At 41.6% G+C, this 25,087-nt stretch overlaps 1 protein-coding gene across 2 annotated transcripts in view; it reads right to left on the bottom strand.

Moving 5' to 3' along the window:
- Window positions 1-25,087, bottom strand: part of MYO5B (myosin VB) — a 384,462-nt gene that overhangs the window by 203,977 nt on the left and 155,398 nt on the right. For both annotated transcript variants that reach the window (XM_079943248.1, XM_079943249.1), the window contains exons 2-4: window positions 24,922-25,032; window positions 6,678-6,849; window positions 860-1,004 (exon numbers count right to left, since the gene is read on the bottom strand). In XM_079943248.1, coding sequence (XP_079799374.1) covers window positions 860-1,004; window positions 6,678-6,849; window positions 24,922-25,032 — 428 coding nt within the window. The remainder of the gene's footprint in view (window positions 1-859; window positions 1,005-6,677; window positions 6,850-24,921; window positions 25,033-25,087) is intronic.

The following is a 25,087-nucleotide window of genomic DNA, read 5'->3' as shown; positions in this document are numbered from 1 at the left end:
CTCACCCAAGCAGTTGAAGATCATAAGAGAAAAACATTTGACATCCCCACCGAAGAGAATTCTGCTAGTAGAAAGCCTTCAGACTCAAAATGCAGTATTTTTCCCCTGGATCTCCAGCCTGCCAGCCTACCCTGCAGATTTTGGACATGCCAAGCCTCCACGATTGCATGAGCCAATTCCTTAAGATAAAAATCCCTCTCTTTACATACACACACACGCACGTGCGTGCACACACACACTCCATATTGGTTCCGTTGCCCTGTAGAACCCTGACCAATACACTCACCTAGCCCACCTTCTGACGAAACAGACCTGGACCTATCTTTCAGAGTTCGAAAATCAGACCTGCTTAAGTGCCTACACAGAACTCCACTTCCAGGCTAAAAACCCGAAACCACGATGCATAACTGCTAATTTGAAATTTCTGTATCTGCCCCAAATGCCTGGCATCTCAAGAAGTTGTCAGAGTCCTGGTTCCTTCAAAAGGGAGCCTTCAGTGAGATCTGCAAAATGACTGGTGATGGTATAAAATGGATTCATTACACCTGGAGGGGAGGAGAGAAGGCCAAAAGAAAGTCAAGGAGAGATGACACACTAGGCATTAACTGCATTGCTCAAAACTGAAATAAGTCTAAGGAGCCACTGTTCTCCAAGCCAAGGCTCAGGTTCACAAGAAGAAGACGAAGACATGAGGAAACGCGGTAAGAAAAGAACCTGAGCTGGTTTGGCTCCCAAGACTCTTCCTCAATCCCAGAATCACCACTCCACCACTGAGAAAAGGCAGCCAAAGAAGGCAGAAACTCCCTTTTCTTCCCTCTGACTCTACCCAGGAGGACTTCTGGGCTGAGGTTATTCTTACCTGGCCATCTGCTTGTAGGCTTCCTCGGCCACAGCGAAGATGTGAGGGTCCATATCCCCCATGTTTTGGCCACTGTAGGCATAGATGACATCTTGGCCATAGATTGGCAGCTGTTCGTAAGGATTAATGGCAACAAGCACGATCCCTGCAAACAGAAAATGCAGTCAGTTCTGAGAGCACGACGGCCTCGTGACAAGAGCTTTACAGGCCCCTGTTCATGTACATCAGAACTAAAGAAGGAAAGAGAACAGAATGAGTCTTAACCAATCACTCAACTAAATCCAGATGTATGTGTTTATCAGGCACTCTGCTAGGCCCTGATGGAGAAAAGAATGACAGGCCGGGCCTCCAAATGCCCTAGAGCATGGAATAAGCATAATATGCACAGGGACGTGTGCACACACACACACAAACACGCACGCACAAATGCTCAACAAATTGAATTCATAAAATACACATGTACAGAGTGTTGCAGGATCAGAAAGAGGAGGGTACTTAACCCGGCCAACAGGTGTTAGGCTTAAAAAAAAAAATCTCAGAATTAAAATCTAAAAGAGGGACTATTAATTTCTCATTTGTATGTGGGTTGTCTTAACTAAAATACAAACAACTTGTGAACAGGAAATACGATTTACACATCGTAATGTCAAATCTCGGCTCAGCCGGTTACTTTTTATGTATTTATTTTTTAACATCTTTACTGGAGTATAAATGCTTTACAATGTTGTGTTGGTTTCTGCTGTATAACAAAGTGAATCAGCTATACGTGTACATATATCCCCATATCCCCTCCCTCTTGTGTCTCCCTCCCACCCTCCCTATCTCACCCCTCTAGGTGGTCACAAAGCACCGAGCTGATCTCCCTGTGCCATGCGTCAGCTGATTATTAATTGTGTGACTTTGCCAAATTACTTAACCTCTGAGTGCCTTAGTTTCCTAGACTGCAAAATGGGGATAATAATTGCATTTCCCTGGTTATCCTGAGGGTAAAATGATTAACAGAACATTCATACCATTCAGATTTGCACAGTAAGCACTGAGTGTTGGCTATTTTTTATTGTCTCACATCACACTATATCATGCATTATCTTTCACTCCACTGTTTTTCCCATCTCGTGTCCCCAAAAGGACATATTGCAATGGTGGACTCAATAACTACATGTTGAATGAGGAGTTAGCAAATCCTCTCACCCTGAAGATCTTTTACGGAAGGGCAAGGTAAATTGATATTTGAGAATGTGAAGAGCGAGAAAAAAAACAAATTCAGTATTCAAGATAAGACAAATTCATGCTTTTTTCTTTCATATAAACATATTCTGGATCTCAAGGGAACCACTGATGGGTACAAAAAATGTGAGCTTTTCCAGTCATCTGGGGAAGAGAAGGCAAGAATGCAAAGGGTCCCTGCCAAGATGGGAGAGCGCCTACATTGTGCTCCCTTCTGGTGTTTGAAAAGAAGCACAGTCAAGAGAATGAGAAGACAAGCCACAGACATATCTGATAAAGGACTGTTACCCAAAATATACAAAGAGCTCTTAAAACCCAACAGTAAGGGAATGAACCATCTAATTAAAAAACAGGCAAAAGACCTAAACAAACACCTCACCAAAGAAGATACAGAGATGGCAAATAAGCATGGGAAAAGATGCTCCACATCGTAAGTCATTAGGGAAATGCAGACTGAAACACCAATGAGATACCACTATACACCTATTAGCATGGCCCAAATCCAGAACACCGGCAAGGTCAAATGCTGGCGAGGATGTGGAGCAAAGGGAACTCTTATTTCATCACTGGCGGTAATGCAAAAGGGCACAGCCACTTTGGAAGCTCCTTATGAAACTAAACATAATCTTACCATATGATCCAATAATCACACTCCTTGGTATTTAGCTAAAGGAGTCGAAAACATATCCACACAGAAACCTGCACGTGGATGTTTATAACAGCTATATTCATGATTGCCAAAACCCAGAAGCAACGATGTTCTACAGTAGGTGAATGGACAAACTGTGGTACATTGAATAATGGAATATCAGTGTTATAAAGAAATGATCTATCAAGATGTGAAAAGACATGGAGAAAACTTAAAGACATATTACTAGGTGAAAGAAGCCAATTCGAAAAGGCTACACACTGTAACTACACCATATGATATTCTATAAAGGCAAAACTATGGAGACAGTATAAAAACTCAGTTGTTGCCAGGGGTTAGCGGGGAGAGAGGGATGAACAGGCAGAGCACAGATGACTTTTAGGGCAGTGAAACTACTGTTATGATACCATAACGGTGGCTACCTGTCATTATACATTTGTCTAAACCCGCAGAACACACAACACCAAGAGCGGCCTAATGTGAACTATGGACTTCGGGTGATAGCGATGTGTCATTGTGGGTTCATCAATTTTAACAAATGTTTCACTCTTGAGCAGAATGGTGATAGTGGGGAAGGCTCTGCATGTGTCGGGAAAGGGGTTATATGGGAAGTCTGTGTACCTTCCACTCAGTTTTGCTCTCAGCCTAAAATTGCTGTAAAACGTAAAGTCTATTAAAAAGGGAAAAAATACGAGAGAGAAGGAGAGAGAGAGAGAAAGAAACGTGAAACTTAATAAACCACATTGCCCAAGTAAAGAAGAAAGGGCAAGGAGAGGAAAAAGACAAAGTCCTCTCCAGATGAAAGTTTTCCTGAAAATACAACCTGGAATGAAAAATAAGGCCCAGAACTGAGAAAAACTCCAATTAATAAGAGAATTCTCCAAGTCATTCGCCGTAAAAACAGCCTCTCATGTTCTACTGGTTATTGAGAGTTGTCTAAAACCCTAATTCATCCCATTCAAATTTTGATATTTTACTCTGAGGTCACACATTTTCCTAAAATGTCTCAGCCCCCTCCACAGCAGGTAAGAGTGCTTCTTGATGACTTAGAATTCTGCCCTACATCAGTCACTCTGAAGGCTGAAGCTGGAAGAGCCAAGGTACGCTTGGATAGATGCATGCAGACACCCGGACCTCTCTTAGAAGGGATGCCTGTAAAAAGCGAAGCTGGTGGTCATTTATCCCTTTCTCCAAAAAGGGAGATTTTCAAAAATCTTTTTGAAAAAAAAAAAAAAACCCCACTTACTGAGGGCTTCTTTCAAATAAAACTCTCACTAACAACTGGGGGAAAGGAGCTTTGGGAAACTCCCTCAAGCACTGAAATCAACATGGTATTTCCAGCTCCCGAAATCTGGCATAGAAGCTCACCCTAACTTAGCAGCCAGCTGGCCAATTCCAAACCAAAGTGGGATATCACAATGAAAAGAACCCTGACCCCCTGAGGGCTCACCTAGGATCACAGATAAGACCAAGGCACTGAAGGACAAATGGGACAACCCCCCACAAAGAAGCCCTCAGCTGCCTCTGCAACCAGATCCTAAAATGCTTTGCCCCTCAAACTAGGGTTCTTGTTTTCACCATAGCACTTAACAATAGTCTAAAAAAGAGAAGCCAAAATGTGGGATGGGGGAAATTGAGAAATTTCAAGAAAAATGTGAGAGAAATTTTAGGACATTTCTTTAAAGCATCTGTCATGGCACATAAATCATACCAATGTTTTCTTGGGTCAGTCTCCCAAGACAATAGAAATAAAAACAAAAATAAACAAATGGGACCTAATCAAACTCACAAGCTTTTGCACAGTGAAGGAAACCATAAAAAAGAAAAGACAAGACAACCTACAGAATGGGAGAAAATACTTGCAAACAATGCAATCAACAAGGGCTTAATTTCCAAAATATACATAGAGCTCATACAACTCAACAACAGAAAAACAGACAACCCAATCAAAAAATGGGCAGAAGACCTAAATAGGCATTTCACCAAAGAAGACATGCAGATGACCAATAGGCACATGAAAAGCTGCTCAACATCGCTAATTATGAGAGAAATGCAAATCAAAACTACAGTGAGGCACCACCTCATACCAGTCAGAATGGCCACCATTAAAAAGTCTACTAATAACAAATGCTGGAGATGTATGGAGAAAAGGGAACCCTCCTACACTGTTGGTGGGAATGTAAGTTGGTGCAGCCACTATGGAGAACAGTATGCAGGTTCCTCAGAAAACTAAAAATAGAATTACCACATGATCCAGCAACCCCACTCCTGGGCATATATACAGACAAAACTGTAAGTCAAAAAGATACATGCACCCCTATGTTCATAGAAGCACTATTTACAATAGCCAAGACATGGAAACAACCTAAATGTCCATCAACAGATGAATGGATAAAGATGATGTGGGGTGTGTCTGTGTGTATGTGTGTTTATGTATTTGTGTGTGTGTGTATGTGTGTGTGTATATATATGAATACTACTCAGCCATAAAAAAGAACGAAATAATGCCATTTGCAGCAACATAGATGCAAACAGAGATCATCATACTAAGTGAAGTCAGAAAGACAAATACCATAGGATATCACTTATATGTGGAATCTAAAATATGGCACAAATGAACCTACCTATGAAACAGAAAAAGACTCACATATGTAGAGGACAGACTTGTGGTTGCCAAGGGGGAGTGAGGTGGGGGAGGGATGGAATGGGAATTTGGGGTTAGTAGATGCAAACGACTACATATAGAATGGATAAATAACAAGGTCCTACTGCATAGCACAGGGAACTATATTCAATATCCTGGGATAAACCAGGATATAGAAATTAACACAACATTGTAAATCAATTATATTTCAATTAAAAAGTAAATTTAAAAAAGCATTTGTCATGGTTTCTGATCATGAATTCAACAAATATTCATCATGCACATGTTTGCACGTGGGCAAGTGAGAGGGTCAGACAGAAAGGTAACCCTTTCTCAAGCAGAAAACAAAAACATGCGCCCCAATGTTCACTGCAGTTTATGATAGCCAAGACATGGAAGCAACCTAAATGTCCATCGATAGAAGAATGGGTAAAGAAGATGTGGTACATATATACAATGGAATATTACTCAGCCATAAAAAGAATGAAATAATGCCATGTGCAGCAACATGGATGGACACAGAGACTGTCATACTGAATGAAGTAAGTCAGACAGAGAAAGACAAATATCATGATATCGCTTATACACAGAATCTTAAAAAAAAAAAGGGTACAAATGAAGTTATTTACAAAACAGAAACAGACTCACAGACTTGGAGAATCAACTCACAGTTACCAGAAGGAAGTGTGGTGGGGAGAGATAGGGGGTCTGGGACTGACACGTACACAATGCTATATTTAAAATGGATAACAAACAAGGACCTACTTATAGCACAGGGAACTCTGCTCAATACTATGTAACAACCTAAAGGGGAAAAGAATTTGAAAAAGAAGAGATACACATATATGTATAACTAAATCACTTCGCTGTACACCTGAAACTAGCACGTTATTAATCACCTATACTCCAATATAAAATAAAAAGTCAATAAAAAACAAAAACAAGCCAGCTGTACATTTGCGTCAGTGCGCTCCACAGTGAGAGCAAATGCCTGAGCTGGCACATTGGGGTGGATTTACTGCTTTCCTACTGATTCCAGGAATGTGCCTGACCATCAAGCCACAAGGTGTGGCCCAATTCTTCCCTGCTTGAGCTGTGATTAACACCAGTCCTCCCACAGAGAGGTATGGCAGCCTAATTAAGCCACATTCACTGACTGCAAACATTTCAAGGGTCTCAGGTGAGAGGCACTTATAATGAGAGTGAAAGTAGGATTCTTAACCACTGGAGTTTAACAGGTAAAGTCTAAAGACTGTAAGCACTTTCAAACACACACAGCCAATAGATACCCCACTTACCACAGTAAGTGTAGATATGGTTGGACTCCAGGAAACGGACCTTTAAGTTATGCAAAACTGCAGGCTCATGTAGATAGCTAAGGGCAGTTAGGTCATTTTCTCCCACCAGGATATCTGGATTCCGCAGGAAGGGAAGCTGGTTGCTTTGGACATCAATGGGGTATTCCCGAATCTAAGGAAAGGCAAGTGACAAACACAAAAAGGCACAGTTATGAAGCATTTAGCCGGTATTCAATGTCCTGTCTTGTTGGCTAGGATGGCTACCCTAACATGATCGTAAGTGAAGATAAATAACACGTTTTAAACAAAGCGAGTTGAACAAAATACCTGTGTTGCCATAAGTGACAAGCTCAGGTAGAAAATTTGCTGATAACATAATCCCAGTGTATCAAGGTAAAAGACTGAATGACATGAGAAATTCAGGAAGCACAGGTAGATTTAATAAAGTGTTCTTCTGCTTCTCAATGCAAAAATACTGAGTCTTTAATTCTAGCTGCTGTACTGTTCTTTCTCCCATCCAGGAAAGCTTCTTTGGTTTGCCCAATGTGATGCTGCTGTTTCTTTACTCTCTCTCCCATCATCCAACGCACTCACTTTTTTTTTTGGATTACCTTACAACTAGCAAACTGCTCTCCATAATTCCATTCAAGTTGTCCACATATTTTTCCCCAACCTAACTGCGAGCAGTAATTTTACTTTAACCTAGAGTATAATAGGAGCTTGGTGTGTGTGTGTGTGTGTGTGTGTGTGTGTGTGTGTGTGTGTGTGTGTGTGTGTGTGTGTGTGTGTGTGTGTGTGTGTGTGTGTGTGTGTGTGTGTAATTAGGGCCTATGACCACACATCGTACAGTCAAATCTCAAATACAAGGTGTTATCCTTGTACTCTCAGCATACATAGCACTTGGACTACATAAATACTCAAAATATGTTTAGTGACAGGATATATAACTGACACCTGTACACATGTAATTAATACAAAGATGTAATTAAGAACAGTCAGCTCTACCCACCACCAGTCCCTCCCATCAAGCCTCTTAGACAGCCTCATCCACAAGAGGGCAGACAGCAGAAGCAAGAAGAACTACAGTCCTGCAGCCTGTGGAACAAAAAACCACATTCACAGAAAGACAAGATCAAAAAGCAGCAGGCTATGTACCAGATGAAGGAACAAGATAAAACCCCAGAAAACAACTAAATGAAGTGGTGATAGGCAACCTTTCAGAAAAAGAATTAAGAATACTGATAGTGAAGATGATCCAGAACCTCGAAAAAGAATGGAGGCAAAGATCGAGAAGATGCAAGAAATGTTTAACAAAGACCTAGAAGATTTAAAGAACAAACAAACAGAGATGAACAGTACAATAACTGAAATGAAAACTACACTAGAAGGAATCAATAGCAGAATACTGAGGCAAAAGAACGGATAAGTGACCTGGAAGACAGAATGGTGGAATTCACTGCCGCGGAACAGAATAAAGAAAAAAGAATGAAAAGAAATGAAGACAGCCTAAGAGACCTCTGGGACAACATTAAACGCAACAACATTCGCATTATAGGGGTCCCAGAAGGAGAAGAGATACACAAAGAACCAGAGAAAATATTTGGAGATTATAGTTGAAAACTTCCCTAACATGGGAAAGGATATAGCCACCCAAGTCCAAGAAGCGCAGCGAGTCCCATACAGGATAAACCCAAAGGGAAACACGCCGAGACACACAGTAATCAAACTGAGAAAAATTAAAGACAAAGAAAAATTACTGAAAGCAGCAAGGGAAAAATGACAAATAACACACAAGGAAGCTCCCATAAGGTTAACAGCTGATTTCTCAGTAGAAACTCTACAAGCCAGAAGGGAGTGATATGATATACTTAAAGTGATGAAAGGGAAGAAACTACAACCAAGATTACTCTATCCAGCAAGGATCTCATTCAGATTCGATGGAGAAATCAAAAGCTTTACAGACAAGCAAAAGCTAAGAGAATTCAGCACCACCAAACGAGCTCTACGACAAATGCTAAGGGAACTTCTCTAAGTGGGAAACACAAGAGAAGAAAAGGACCTACAAAAACAAACCCAAAACAATTAAGAAAATGGTCATAGGAACATACATATCGATAATTACCATAACGTGAATGGATTAAATGCTCCAACCAAAAGACACAGGCTTGCTGAATGGATACAGAAACAAGACCCATCTATATGCTGTCTACAAGAGACCCACTTCAGACCTACAGACACATACAGATTGAAAGTGAGGGGATGGAAAAAGATATTCCATACAAATGGAAATCAAAAGAAAGCTGGAGTAGCTATACTCATATCAGATGAAATAGACTTTAAAATAAGGAATGTTACAAGAGACAAGGAAGGACACTACATAATGATCAAGGGATCAATCCAAGAAGAATATATAACAATTATAAATATATATGCACCCAACATAGGAGGACCTCAATACATAAGGCAACCGATAACAGCTATAAAAGACGAAATTGACAGTAACACAATAATAGTGGGGGACTTCAACACCTCACTTAAACCAATGGACAGATCATCCAGAATGAAAATAAATAAGGAAACAGAAGCTTTAAATGACACAATAGACCAGGTAGATTTAATTGATATTTATAGGACATTCTATCCAAAAACAGCAGATTACACTTTCTTCTCAAGTGCACATGGAACATTCTCCAGGATAGATCACATCTTGGGTCACAAATCAAGCCTCAGCAAATTTAAGAAAATTGAAATCATATCAAGCATCTTTTCTGACCATAATGCTATGAGGTTAGAAATGAATTACGGGGTAAAAAACGTAAAAAACACAAATATATGGAGGCTGAACAATACGTTACTAAATAACCAAGAGATCACTGAAGAAATCAAAGAGGAAATCAAAAAACACCTAGAGACAAATGACAATGAAAACACGACAATCCAAAACCTATGAGATGCAGCAAAAGCAGGTCTAAGAGGGAAGTTTATAGCTATACAAGCCTACCTCAAGAAACAAGAAAAATCTCAAATAAACAATCTAACCTTACACCTAAAGAAACTAGAGAAAGAAGAACAAACAGAACCCAAAGTTAGCAGAAGGAAAGAAATCATAAAGATCAGAGCAGAAATAAATGAAATAGAAACAAAGAAAACAATAGCAAAGATCAATACAACTAAAATCTGGTTCTTTGAGAAGAAAAACAAAATTGATAAACCATTAGCCAGACTCATCAAGAAAAAGAGAGAGAGGACTCAAAACAATAAAATTAGAAATGAAAAAGGAGAAGTAACAACAGACACCGCAGAAATACAAAGCACCCTAAGAGACTACTACAAGCAACTCTAGGCCAATAAAATGGACAACCTGGAAGAAATGGCCAAATTCTTAGATAGGTATAACCTTCCAGGACTGAACCAGGAAGAAACAGAAAATATGAACAGACCAATCACAAGTAATGAAATTGAAACTGTGATTAAAAATCTTCCAACAAGGGCTTCCCTGGTGGCGCAGTGGTTGAGAGTCCGCCTGCCGATGCAGGGGATACGAGTTCGTTCCCCAGTCCGGGAAGATCCCACATGCCAAGGAGCAGCTGGGCCCGTGAGCCATGGCCGCTGAGCCTGTGCGTCTGGAGCCTGTGCTCTGCAACGGGAGAGTCCACAACAGTGAGAGGCCCGCATACCGCAAAAAAACAAAAACAAAATAAATAAATAAATAAAATAAAGTAAAAATCTTCCAACGAACAAAAGTTCAGATCAGATGGCTTCACAGGTGAATGCTATCAAACATTTAGAGAAGAGCTAACACCCACCCTTCTCAAACTCTTCCAAACAATTGCAGAGGAAGGAGCACTCCCAAACTCATTCTATGAGGTCACCATCACCCTAATACCAAAACCAGATAAAGATACTACAAAAAAAGGATATTACAGACCAATATCACTGATGAATATAGATGCAAAAATCCTCAACAAAATACTAGCAAACAGAATCCAACAATACATTAAAAGGATCATACACCATGGTCAAGTGGGATTTATCCCAGGGATGCAAGGATTCTTCAATACATGCAAATCAATCAATGTGATACACCATATTAACAAATTGAAGAATAAAAACCATATGTTCATCACAATAGATGCAGATAAAGCTTTTGACAAAATTCAACACCTATTTATGATAAAAACTCTCCAGAAAGTGGGCACAGAAGGAACCTACCTCAACATAATAAAGGCCATATACGATAAACCCACAGCAAACATCATTCTCAATGGTGAAAAACTGAAAGCATTTCCTCTAAGATCAGGAACAAGACAAGGATGTCCACTCTCACCACCATTATTCAACATAGTTTTGGACGTCCTAGCCATGGCATCAGAGAAGAAAAAGAAATAAAAGGAATACAAATTGGAAAAGAAGAAGTAAAACTGTCCCTGTTTGCAGATCACATGATACTATACATAGAGAATCCTAAAGATGCCACCAGAAAACTACTAGAGCTAATCAATGAATTTGGTAAAGTTGCAGGATACAAAATTAATGCACAGAAATCTCTGGCATTCCTATACACTAATGATGAAAAATCTGAAAGAGAAATTATGGAAACACTCGCATTTACCATTGCAACAAAAAGAATAAAATATCTAGGAATAAACCTACCTAGGGAGACAAAAGACCTGTATGCAGAAAACTATAAGACACTGATGAAAGAAATTAAAGGTGATACCAACAGATGGAGAGATATACTATGTTCTTGGATTGGAAGAATCAATATTGTGAAAATGACTATACTACCCAAAGCAATCTAGAGATTCAATGAAATCCCTGTCAAATTACCAATGGCATTTTTTACGGAACTAGAACAAATCACCTTAAAATTTGTATGGAGACAGAAAAGACCCCGCATAGCTGAAGCAGTCTTGAGGGAAAAAAAATGGAACTGGAGTAAGCAGACTCCCTGACTTCAGAATATACTAAAAGCTACCATAATCAAGACAATATGGTACTGGCAGAAAAACAGAAACACAAATCAATGGAACAAGATAGAAAGCCCAGAGATAAATCCACGCACCTATATGGTCAACTAATCTATGACAAAGGAGGCAAAGATATACAATGGAGAAAAGACAGTCTCTTCAATAAGTGGTGCTGGGAAAACTGGACAGCTACATGTAAAAGAATGAAATTAGAACACCCCCTAACACCATACACAAAAATAAACTCAAAATGGATTCAATACCTAAATATAAGACCAGACACTATAAAACTCTTAGAGGAAAACATAGGAAGAACACTCTTTGACATAATCACAGCAGGATCTTTTTTGATCCACCTCCTAGAGTAATGGAAATAAAAACAAAAATAAATGGGACCTAATGAAACTTAAAAGCTTTTGCACAGCAAAGGAAACCATAAACAAGATGAAAAAAAACTCTCAGAATGGGAGAAAATATTTGCAAAGGAATCAACGGACAAAGTATTAATCTCCAATATATATAAACACCTCATACAGTGCAATATTAAAAAAACAACCCAATCCAAAAATGGGCAGAAGACCTAAATAGACATTTCTCCAAAGAAGACATACAGGTGGCCAAGAAGCACATGAAAAGCTGCTCAACATCACTAATTATTAGAGAAATGCAAATCAAAACTGCAATGAGGTATCACCTCACACCAGTTAGAATGGGCATCCTCAGAATATCTACAAACAACAAATGCTAGAGAGGTTGTGGAGAAAAGGGAACCCTCTTGCACTGTTGGTGGGAATGTAAATGGATACAGCCACTATGGAGAACAGTACGGAGGTTCCTTAAAAAACTAAAAATAGAATTACCATATGATCCAGTAATCCCACTACTATGCATATACCCAGAGAAAACCATAATTCCAAAAGACACATGCACCCCAATGTTCATTGCAGCACTCTTTACAATAGCCAGGTCATGGAAGCAACCTAGATGCCCATCGACAGACGAATGGATAAATAAGTTGTGGTACATATATACAATGGAATATTACTCAGTCATAAAAAGGAACAAAATTGAGTCATTTGTTGAGACGTGGATGGATCTAGAGACTGTCATACAGGGTGAAGTCAGAAAGAGAAAAACAAATATCGTGTATTAATGCATGTATGTGGAACCTAGAAAAATGGTACAGATGAACCAGTTTGCAGGGCAGAAGTCGAGACACAGATGTAGAGAACAAACATATGGACACCAAGGGGGGAAAACCATGGTGGGGTGGGGATGGTGGTGTGCTGAATTGGGCGATTGGGATTGACATGTATACACTGATGTGTATAAAATTGATGACTAATAAGAACCTATAGTATAAACAAACAAACAACAAAAACACAACTAATACTAAACTTTCTTTGGGTTATTTGTATGGAAATATGTTAATATAAATGTTTCAGACACTACATGAAATTTCTAAAAATCTTGTATGTTCTGGTATAATGTTATAAGTCCTAATTCTAGTTATTACTTTAAAATGTATATCTCAGAAATAACTAAATTTTCTTGTCAATTGCATTATTATGAACTTTCATCAAATCTTTAACCATGGTCATTTTTAAGTCTTTTGTCATTTACAGACAGTTCTGGGTGTACTCTGATGCTTTTGCAAATATGTTCCTATAAAAGGGTTTCATCTTCAAGGAATTCATGGAAAAGAATCTGACAAGTACACGTTTCTGGTAACTGACTATACTGCTGAACTGAATGAATAAGCATTTTCAGAACTCTAATGGAAAACTGATGAACTCATAAAAGTGCTAACAAAAGATCACGATGAAAAAAATAATTAATTACGTGGAACTGAGTGAACTGATGAGGATGATTATAATTTTTGTGACTTTCTGTTTGAATAAAAAAAAAATCCCACAAGGACTCAGATGTAAAAAGTATACAAATCAATTTTCACTGCAAAGTAAAGGAGCCGTTGCAGTGGAGGATTACTGGACTGAATGTCAATATTATGACATAGTATGAGTGTGTTTCGTGTTTGGTACTTATAATCATTGTTGCTTTTGTTGTGGTCATCTATTTACAATGCTTGGTGTCAGTTTATCTCTTGTAAAAATAAAATACAGTGTGTGTGTGTGTGTGTGTGTGTGTGTGTGAAAAAAAAAGATGTAATGAATAAAAAGGTAGTGTTCTTTAATATTTAAACAGAAGGAACTTGACTGTTGTTTACCATGTTTTATCTGAGTGTTAAGTTTCTTATGGTGTTCTTAAAAATCATCTGAGAGCTTGTAAGAAGAGTTTCCTTGGGACTTCCCTGGTGGTCTAGTGGCTAAGACTCTGCACTCCCAATACAGGGGGCCCAGGTTTGATCCCTGGTCAGGGAACTAGATCCCACATGCCGCAGCTAAGAGTTCACATGCCGCAACTAAAGATCCCACATGCCACAAGTAAGACCCGGCGCAGCTAGCTAGCTAGCTAGCTAGCTAGGTAAGTAAGTAAATAAATAAATAAGTTTCCTCAACACAACTTATGTTCAGGAGCTCTTGGGCAGGGACCAGGAACATCAGTTGTTAAAAATCCCCACGTAGCTCTGTACTGGTGGCCTATGGATCATATTTTTTTTAATTAATTATTTATTTCTGGCTGTGTTGGGTCTTCACTGCTGCATGCAGGCTTTCTCTAGTTACAGCGAGCGGGGGCTACTCTTCCTTGCCATGCACGGGTTTCTCATTGTGGTGGCTTCTCTCGTGTTGGAGCACGGGCTCTAGGCGCATGGGCGTCAGTAGTTGTAGCACAGGCTCAGTAGTCGTGGCTCGTGGACTCTAGAGCACAGGCTCAGTAGTTGTGGTGCACGGGCTTAGTTGCTCCGCGGCATGTGGGATCTTCCCGGACCAGGGATCAAACCCGTGTCTCCTGCATTGGCAGGCAGATTCTTAACCACTGCGCCACCAGGGAAGTCCCTATGCATCATATTTTAAGAATCACTATTCTATACAAGTCTTTCAGTGCTCTCTCCTGTCCCACATTTAGAGGGACTTGTACTACCAGATATTAAGGTATATTATTAAAGCTACTATGGCATTGGTTTAAATTAAAGTACTGTGGTAATGGTTTTAAAATAGACAGATAGGGCTTCCCTGGTGGCGCAGTGGTTGAGAGTCCGCCTGCCGATGCAGGGGACACGGGTTCGTGCCCCGGTTCGGGAAGATCCCACATGCCGTGGAGCGGCTGGGCCCGTGAGCCATGGCCACTGAGCCTGCGCGTCCGGATCCTGTGCTCCACAACGGGAGAGGCCACAACAGTGACAGGCCTGCGTACCACAAAAAAAAAAAAAAAAAATAGACAGATAAATGAAACAAAATAGCAGGTCCAGAAATAAATGCAAGCACGTATGGGTAATTTATTCATGATGACATCAAAATAGCAAATTAATGTTAAAAGGGATTTTTCAGTAGTGGTAGGTAAACTTGCAGCCATTTAGGAAAAATAAATTGAGTCCATGTTCTATTCTCCCTCATATTAAAATAAATTTTAGATGAAAAAAATAAAAATTAAATGAAAAAAGAAAAATAAAACCAACCAATAAGAAAATAGAAATTAAATGAAAAAAGAAAAATAAAACCAACAAGAAAATGTGGGCAAATCTTCGTAAAAGCTTTGAAAGGAAGTACCTTTAAGGGGTGAGACAAAAGCCAGAACAATGTAGGGAAATACTCATTAATTTGACTATAACCTAAAACTTTAAAACCATCATAAAACACACCATATGTAGAGTAAATTGAGAGAAGGGAACAGTTATTCTGCATTATTTAATAGAATACTCTTAACATCCAAAGAGTTGTAAGAAATCAAAAAGAAAACCAATACCCTCACAGAAAATTGTGCATGGAATACAAGTCACAAAGTAAGAACTACAAATGGACGATATGTGAAAAACTATTCAACTTCACCATTAACAAAAGAGACGCAAATAAAAGATTATTAGCACCACTATCCATCAGCTAAGCAAAAGTACATAAAAACTGACACCCAGGATGGGTGTGGGCAAAAAGGGTTCAGACTGATTTAACTTTTCTGGAGGGCAGGTGGCAACACCTTGTCAGAATTTTTCATAAATATATTCTTCCTTGGCCCCAGGAGACAATCTTACAAATGAGCAAATGTATCAACTCCCGAAGCTGTAAATACAGAAGTAAAGCACGACACAGCCCGGTATTTACGGTCAGGCAGCTACCCACAGCATTCTGCTGCATCTAACAAAAGGCATGTTACAGTATGAAATCTATGATAGGGTTCCATTTATTTAAAACTGTATATTAAAGTCTGACTGGAATAACGTCCCAACAAAATATCAATGGCTACCTGTGTTAGTGAGGTTTTCTTTTGTACAGTTTTCTGTTGTTGGGATTTTTAAAATATTAATCAAGGCTCTTTTCTTTCTGTGAAAAGGCTCTTTTATTCTTATCAAACTTACTTCATACAGGAGACCAGCAAACAACTACCATGAAGATGCAGATAAAATTTCCAAGAGGTGGGAAACAAGTGGGAAATGGAGACTGATGAGAGTTGATTTTTATTTCATTAAACTCTAGAATTGCTCCCTCATCCCCTTCATCTCCAGCAGAGTGGGTGGTGTCACTGGGACTCTAACCAGATGTTCCTCCCTGAGCCCTCTGAAAGACTTCCCAATGCGGATGTCCCTCTGCCCAGCAGGAGCGCGTCTGCTCTGGTCTCCCACATGGCTCTCCACCCTGCCTCCCTGGTAAGCAGCACAGAGACAGCCAGGTGCAGAGCCACAGAGCTCCCCCAGACAACCCCTCATTTTTCAGATCAGAAAGCTGGGACCTGAGCCTGGTATCTTTAAACCCTGAGGCAGAAATGCTGGCATTCCATATTTTCTCAGATGAATCTCCCTTCAAAAGACTCTCCCCCCAAGCGTGTGGAGGGAAAGGCATAGGCAGTTTTGTGAAAACATGGTCCAAAAATAAGCCAATGGTATTGGTTACAGTAAAATTGATAAGGAATAAAAATGCCCAGAGCAGCAGCAAAGAAGTGAGAGCTGCAAGCTCAGCATCCTAAAACTACAGACTTCTGGGGTTGTGTATATCCAGGGCGAGGGAGGGAGGGAATGAGAGCCTTAAGAACACATTGCTTTCTCTAGCAGGTATTTGATTCTAACAGCGCTGCTAGGGTTGAACACTTACGGTTAATATGGTTTTATTTGAAATTAAAGGGTTTATGACACGATCAGAGACATTGAACTTTCTGCACAAAAGACTTCACTACATAATAACTGGGTCTTTGGAGGTAAAGAGGAGGCTGAATGTTAACACCCTTCACAAAATTAATGCTCGGTCACACACCTGGAGTGGACCTTCTCCTCTCCAAGGCCAGGAGCTGGGAATCAGGAACAGGTGGGGGTCTCCAATTGGTCACCGTCTATCTAGCAAATGATACTGGACAACACTTGAGAATATAGAGGGTGGCATAAGGTAGAGGATTGGTCTAGACCTGCACTTGCCAATACATGGTTATTTAAATTGAATTCATTAAAGTTAAATACGATTAAAACTTCACTTTCTCATGCTAGCCACATTTCAAGGGCCCAATAGCCACATGTGGCTAGTGACTGCCATACTGGACAGTACAGATAGAGAACATCCAACTGTAGCACAATGTCCTCTTGGAGAGTGTTGGTCTAGATTGCTCTAAACTCAGTAGATCTGTGATTCTATAAGGCTTAGTAGGTGCTTAAAAATACCAGTTGAATGAAATGTCTGATCTTTTCATGACCTCTCCCACACCTCAACTCATGTCCATGTTACATGGTACCACAGCAAGAGAACATAATCATAAAAACATCTTCAAATGACAAATCCCAACACAAAGATTTGGAGCTACTAATCAGCATATATGGTAGAGTAGGAGAAACAAGTTTTCTTTATCTACCCATAGAAGAAGAAGATCTAGAGAAAAGATAAGCTGGTAAAAACAGAGTTAACAGGAGGCAAGCAGTTGGTACTGACCCTGAGGTGCCACATGGCTCACAGAAATGGAGACCGACTAGGAGTTAAACCCTGTATTCAAGTCCTGGCTGTCAGCTAAAGCAGTGGCTCTCAACCCTTCCTGCACCTTGGAACCCCATGAGGAGCTTGCAAAAAGATACTATGCTGTGTCCCATCCCCAAACTCTGATTTAAGAAGTCTGGTTGTGCTGGAGCTTTGCAAAAATTTTTTTAGCTCCTCGGGGGTTTCTATCACGCAGCCAAACTTAAGAACCACTGAACTTAACTGCTCTGAGGTGTTGAGTCCATCACTTCATTTCCACAGACAACAGCTTCCCTAATTGTAAGATGGGAGGACTGGTCCCAACAATCTTTAAGGGCCCTTCCAACTTTATTGGTCTAAAGTACTTAACTTAGGTCAGTGGATGTGGGTGTGTTCTCTTCTGTGTTCTCTTTCTGAGCTATCCTCCTGGAAAATAGGAGACCTCAAAGCTTGAATCCACTTACACTTACTATAATAACAAGTGTGTGGTTCCAGGTTCATTTAGCACATACTAAAAGCCCAGTTTACATTATGTCCTAAACGAATACAAAAAACATTCACTTAATGAATGCTCTGCTGTGTCTTATTCTGTGATAGTTGTGTTTAAATCTTACAGCTCCATCTTCTCCAGTCTCCAAAAAGATCATGCTTCTTAAAAAGCACCTTCTTGGGCTTCCCTGGTGGCGCAGTGGTTGAGAGTCCGCCTGCCGATGCAGGGGACACGGGTTCGTGCCCCGGGCCGGGAAGATCCCACATGCAGCGGAGCGGCTGGGCCCGTGAGCCATGGCCGCTGAGCCTGTGCGTCCGGAGCCCGTGCTCCGCAACGGGAGAGGCCACAACAGTGAGAGGCCCGCGTACCGCACACACACAAAAAAAGAACCTTCTTATTCTTCACCTCATATCACTTAGCCCAGGCCTAAGCACAGGCATGTAATTACTTGAAAAATAAAATACTCTGTGACTCATGTGAACTTCTTAGTTAGGAAGGGTTAGGTTATGAAGAAATAACAAATTAACCCTGAAATCTCAGCGGCTCAGTACCACAAAGGTTTCTTTCTCATTCATGCTAGGTACCCAAGGCTGGACGGGATGGAAGCTCTGCTCCACAAGGTCAACCAGACATTAACACGTGGCCTCCACCGTCACCAGGCAGAGGAAGAAGAGAGCATGGCAAACTCCCATAGGCTCTTCTATGCTTCTGCCTGGAAGTGACAGACAGGAATTCTACCTAGAGCTCTCTGGACGGAAGTAATCATGGGGTCCCACATAACCTGCAAGGGGGCTGAGAACCATGGTAGAAGGTTTGCATGCCACCTCTACCATGGTAAGTGTTCCTGCTTTAGTAAGTCAGCAAGAAACTCCGAGGTAGCTGCCCAAGGGGGTTTCAAAAAAGTGTGTGGGGTTGGGGAGTGAAGACAGAGGGAGCAGTGGGGTAGAGTCAAGCACCTTACCATGTTTCTAATGGATTTCTAAAGATTCTTGGCCTTGAACTTTTCATATTCTAAAGCCTATATTTGTGTATGTATTACATTCATTATAAGTTAGACTGAAAGCTCCACAAAGCTACAGATGTACCATTTTCACTGCTGTATAACCAGACCCTGGCATATAATAATTGCTCAATAATAACTGTTTCTAATGAATGAATGGTGATGCAAGTAATTAAAGGAAAAAAAGCACAAATGAAAATAGGCAATTATGAAGTTTAAATTATAAACAAAATTACAGCAGTATAAAAATGTGAAGTCAAAAATAACCTTTTGATTTCAATTTATTTCAGGGAAAACAATTTACACATTCTGTTAGAATATGGAGTTATAAAAGTTTAGCTTTTAACATGCTGTCTTTCAGCAATGGCGAGTCCAGGACCATTTCCTCTACAGGCTTAAACCAGGGTTTCTCAACTTTGGCACTGTTTCCATTTAGGACTGATAGTTGTTTCTTTGGGGGAGGGACCTCTTAACAACATTCCTGCTCTCTACCTATCACTAGATGCCAATGGCAGACCTCCCTCCTCAGTCATGACAACCAAAAATGTATCCAGACATTGCCAAATGTCCCTTGGGGGCAAATATCACTGTTTCACCAACCTCTAAGCAGAAGCAGCCAGGCAAAGTATCCTAACTGATGGAAAAGATCATGAATACAGCAGGGGAAGAGGTCAATGATAGTAACTAAGTAACACAGATCCATCTGGAGATGGATGGTAGTGATGATTGCACGACAATGTAAATGTACTTAATGCCACTGAACTGTACTCTTAAAAATGGTGAAGATGGTAAATTTTATGTTATGTGTATTTTACAATATATTAATTTAAAAAAATACCACTGTAGACAAGATAACTAATTGTATTGGCAACAATATTACCAATAGATATTTATATGCAATGTGTTATTTTATAACTTTAAGGAAACTTTTTTTGCATATGTACGATATAAATATTGTCTTCCTTATTATCCTTGCCATCCAATCAACAAAGTGTAATACTGTCTCATTGGTGTATTACTGAGCAATTGAGAACAAAACAAAGATAAAGATAAAAAGTATCAGATGATCCATAAACCAATACAAAAGTAAAAAAGAATGGAAAAACCAGTAAAACAAGAAGAAAAAAGAAATAATCAAAGTCACGTGCACTCAGAGGCTTTGCTGTTACCAGAGAAGTATCACCAAATACTCTCAGCTCTGTGCACGGGGTTTATGTGAGCTCTGTGAGCACTCTCAGGGTATGTGGTCTGAGTACACCAATGTGTAAGGACAACAGTCCTAGCTCTTCTGTGAGTCTGTCTCTTCTTGACTTGAAGAACCATGTTTGCTCTTTCCTCGCTATAATACCCTGATATGTTTGGTACCATCCTTAGACCTGAGCAAGAGGGGCCCTTCCCTGGACCGTGCATCTTAAAGGGCTCCAACATCACAAATGCAAAATATAACCTTATTAAAGAACACATGGTACCTCTGTCACCTGGGATCAGCGTTCAGTGCTGACACAGTGAGATCTGCAACCCTCAACATACACTCTTGTGACAAACGCCATCAGGCCCCAGGGAAATGCTTCTGCACACCTCTTGCCCTGTGTCCTTGAAATAAGACAAATGTGTCCAGGCACCTTGAAGGGTGGTGTGGTGGGCTATAACATCACCAATGTCAGAGACAGACACTGCTTTGGAGCGTGGGGAGGCATTGGGCAGCAAAGACGTTTAGATAAAAGGAAAGACAAATTATCTTGTTAATCCTTCCTTCCAGATAGCACAAATGCAAAAAAAATTCTCACATAATGAAACACCGGTTCCCAGTTGGGTCGAATATCCAATGCCTTGCTTCTCTGCACATTCTAATTGTGGTTTCAGAGGTGCTCACAAATTAGTACAGTATTTGCAACCACTGCCAACCTGACTCATGAGGAACACCCTGCAGTACTGAACAAGTCACATTCCTCTTAAATTTGTTTATATGTAGGTACAGACATGACATGCCCAATGCAAGGCAGCAGTTCTTTATACTGGCAGCTAGATGGAGACCGAATAGTAGAGATTCAAGTACTTTCTTTTTAATATATTAAATGCTTTATTTTTTCAAGAATTAGAAATGTCAGATTTACCTAAATAATTCTGATAAAATATGCTTTTAATATTTAAACAGACATAGGCTACATCCCCATTCTTGCCCTGGCCCCAGAAACATTAGCAGGCTTGGATATGCACAGACACAGAAAGAGCACATTGCTCTCCTTAAAGCTCACATCTCCCCATCCTTCTCTCACTCATGAACACTGCCAGGGCCTTGCACACAGGGAGTACTCGCCCTGGACATGGGATACAAACTTGTTTGGAAAAACAGAATTTAAACGCAAAACCATGGAAACGGGGAGAGTTTTCCCTGCCAGTAGAGGGCAGGAGGTGAGCAGTTTGTAAGGGAAGTGGGGGCAACTGAGAGAAGGTCTGCCAGGCAGAGCTCCACGGCACGCAAGGAATTAGGTAGCTGCATTTATCACCAAGGTCTGCATACACTGAGGTGCTTTACCCAGTCTAAAGAGGGTACTGTGCTAAGGGTTGGCACACCCAGATACCTTGCACCCTTCACAGTCGTGGGGAGAAAAAGAGAAGACACGATGCTTTTCCCCCAAGAAGTTTCCCATCTTCTCACTGGCTTAAACAGAAAACATCTTACATTGGGCTGAAACAATCCAGACACAAAAGGACAAGTATTATATGATTCCACTTCTCTGAGGTACCTAGAAGAATCCAACTCAGAGACAAAGGTGAACAGGGATTACCAGGGGCTGCAGGTAGAGGGAGAAATACGGAGTTAGTATTCAATGGGTACAGACTTTCAGTTTCGCAAGATGAAAAAGGCTCTGGAGATGGATGGTGGTGATGGCTGCACAACAATGAGTAAGTATTTCATGCCACTGAACTGTGCACTTAAAAATGGTCGACACGGTAAATTTTATGTTCTGTATATTTTACCCAAATAAGTAAACAAATAAAGAAGAAGCAAGCAAGCAACAGGGGAAAAGAAACATCTTTAGAGGAACACTGGGGGGCCTGAGCACCTTGAACAGAGCAGAGCACACAAGTTACTTACTGCTAAGGTAGAAGCCATAGGTTAAGAACTTTACTGTTTTAGAAGAGAACTAGTTTATTTTCAACCTTTGCTGATACAGTTAAACCCACACTATTGGACTTCAGAGGGAGGAGCAGAGGGCGGGGAAAGAGACTCCAGGGTGGATTTTTCAGCCAACCTGGTACATCAAAGATGCTTTTAGCTACAGAGGAGTTTCTTCAAACATTCAGAGTCCAGCCATCCAACTTCTGTTCTCCTGCCTCTGGTCCACAGCTCAGCTGAGTCGCTCCTAATGACAACCCAGAGCCAGCAGTGGACAAACCACAGCCCACGAGCGACCTGGACAGAGTCCGAGGCTCAGAGCCCACTATTTCTCCAGAACTGCTAACCTCCAGCCCCAGCCATCTCTTCTGATTACAGCTGATGGCCATGTAGCAGGGGAGGGGTCCTGGGCAGCTGCCAGGATTAGTCACGCAGGGTAGAACGCATTCTCCACTGGGGAGGCAAGCATCTGCTCTGTTTTAGCAACACAGCAGACACTCCCTCCATACAACTCTTAAAAAAACACCCACCCACTTACAAGATCAACTGAAATGAAATCTGCTGGAGTGGAAGATACACCATTCATGGGGGTGAACTAATTTTATTTTGTTTTGGGCATGGGGTGGAAAGTTATTCAACATGGTAAACATGATTCCATCTGTTGGGAATTTTGTTTCTCACCTCAAAACCAAGAGGAGGCTGGCAAAGTCTGCAGGCCAGGAAGGGGAAGGGGAGGTGAGCACACCTTAGTGTAAACAACTTTTAACAAACTAACCAACTCACCGTCCCAGGTTTACCAAGGGATGTGCTCAAAGTTGATACAAAACAGAAGTTAGGAGGGGGAAGACGTTCAACCTTCCTACTAATCAATGTGTTAATCTCCACCCACTGTTCAGTACATGTGAGCAAAGCATTAAGACAAGGTCCATTTCTCAAGCAGGTCATTACTACCTAGAAAGACAGGACCAAAGAGCTTGGAAGAAGGAAAAACAGTAAGACAGTAAATGATCAAAGGCTAAGGGATGGGGGACAAAGTTTCAGTGCTCCTGCAGTTCAGAGAGAGGCAATAATCACTCCAGGCCAGGCCAGCTCTGCAGCCCCTCAAACCTGACCCATCCCAAAGCCAAATCTTGATTTTTTTGGCCACTTGGTTCAAAGCCTGTCCATCTCGCAGTCTCCCCTACTGTAAACCCTGCATGCACGACCTGCATCCCCAGCCTCAGGCTGTCCCATCTGTCCCCTTCTGCAGTGGCTTCCAGGTGCACTGGCCTCCCTTCCTTCCACACTCTCAAAGGGGACACACTGAGGCCTCGGGGCTCTGGCGCACAACTCCTGCCTGGATGCTCCCCTCCGACCACCCGGGCCTGAGTCTTCAATGCTGGCTCCTTTCCACAGCCCCTCCCCGGACACCCTCACCTCAGCTCCCTCCTCACTTTCCTCCTGTACCTAGTCTACTGCTTCCCTGCCTACTGCAGCCTCCTTAGGCTCTTTCCCGTATTTCTGTGTTCACGTTCACTGAGCCCTCCAGCACTGAGCTCCCACAAATGGCGGGGCCACAACCGATCACCCATAAACCCCCATGACCAGCACAGTGCAAGCCTTCAAATATTCATGAAATGCACAAATCACAGGGAAGGGTAGTGACAAAAGGCTCATGAAAAGGGAAACTGAATCAGATCTTCTAGAAGGAATACAATTTCCTGGTTACTACCTTGTCTTCCTTTTGAGCGAAACCACCTGAAAATCAACTAACGAAAAAACTCTCGGGGCTTCCCTAGTGCCGCAGTGGTTAAGAATCTGCCTGCCAATGCAGGGGACACGGGTTCGAGCCCTGGTCCGGGAAGATCCCACATGCCGCGGAGCAACTAAGCCCATGCGCGACAGCTACTGGAGCCCACGCGCCTAGAGCCCGTGCTCCGCAACAAGAGAAGCCACCGTGATGAGAAGCCCACGCGCTGCAACGAAGAGTAGCTCCCGTTTGCCACAACTAGAGAAAGCCCGTACGCAGCAACAAAGACCCAACACAGCCAAAAAAAAAAAAAAAAAAAAAAAAAACCTCTCACTGGAGCAAATAACATGTAATGAGGGCTTACCTGCCAGGCACGACTCTAAGTACATGCCACACAGTAACTCATTTTATTCTAATGCGCTCCCTAGACAAACTATCACCCCCATGTCACAGAAAAATTGCTAACTTGCTCAAGGGCACAAAGCTAGCAAGGGCCAAGCCAGGACCCCAACCCAGGCAGGCTGGGTCCAGAGCCGGTACCCCAACCACTGTACCAGGCACTGGCTCTTATGCTAAGTGGCTCCCCCTCACCTCCCACTGAGCCTCAACCCCACGGAGGGAAGCCTCCTGTGCCCCCCACTCCACCGAGAAGATTCTTGCCTCAGTCACCCGCCATCTCTCAGCTGCTAACACCAATGGGCACTTGTTTGTAATGGGCCATCCACTCAGCAGCTTCACGGTTTCAACTTTCACATACATCACCATCAACAGCAACAGAACGGACGCCAGGGGCTCAGAAGCTCCACCGGGCAGGACACGCTCTAGCCACAATGTAGCATCCAACCCTGCTCAGGAGAGCTCTGCACTCCCACCCCCAGCACTGCACTCACAGTTTCATCTTCCAGTTGGAGCTGGAGGCTCTTCTCACCCTCCTTGTAGTCCTTGGTTAATTCAGCTGAGCGCCACACTTCATCGGGGTCAGGGATCCAGACCCTTGTGTACTGAAAGGTTAAAAGAGAAGAAACTTAGATGCTAAGAGAAGCTTTCAGGTATGCC

This window comes from Stenella coeruleoalba (genome assembly GCF_951394435.1).
Source record: "Stenella coeruleoalba genome assembly, chromosome: 14".
In the NCBI taxonomy this organism is placed as follows: Eukaryota; Metazoa; Chordata; class Mammalia; order Artiodactyla; family Delphinidae; genus Stenella; species Stenella coeruleoalba.
The sequence above is the reverse complement of the archived record's forward strand: the minus strand, read 5'-3'. Positions and strand labels throughout refer to the sequence as shown.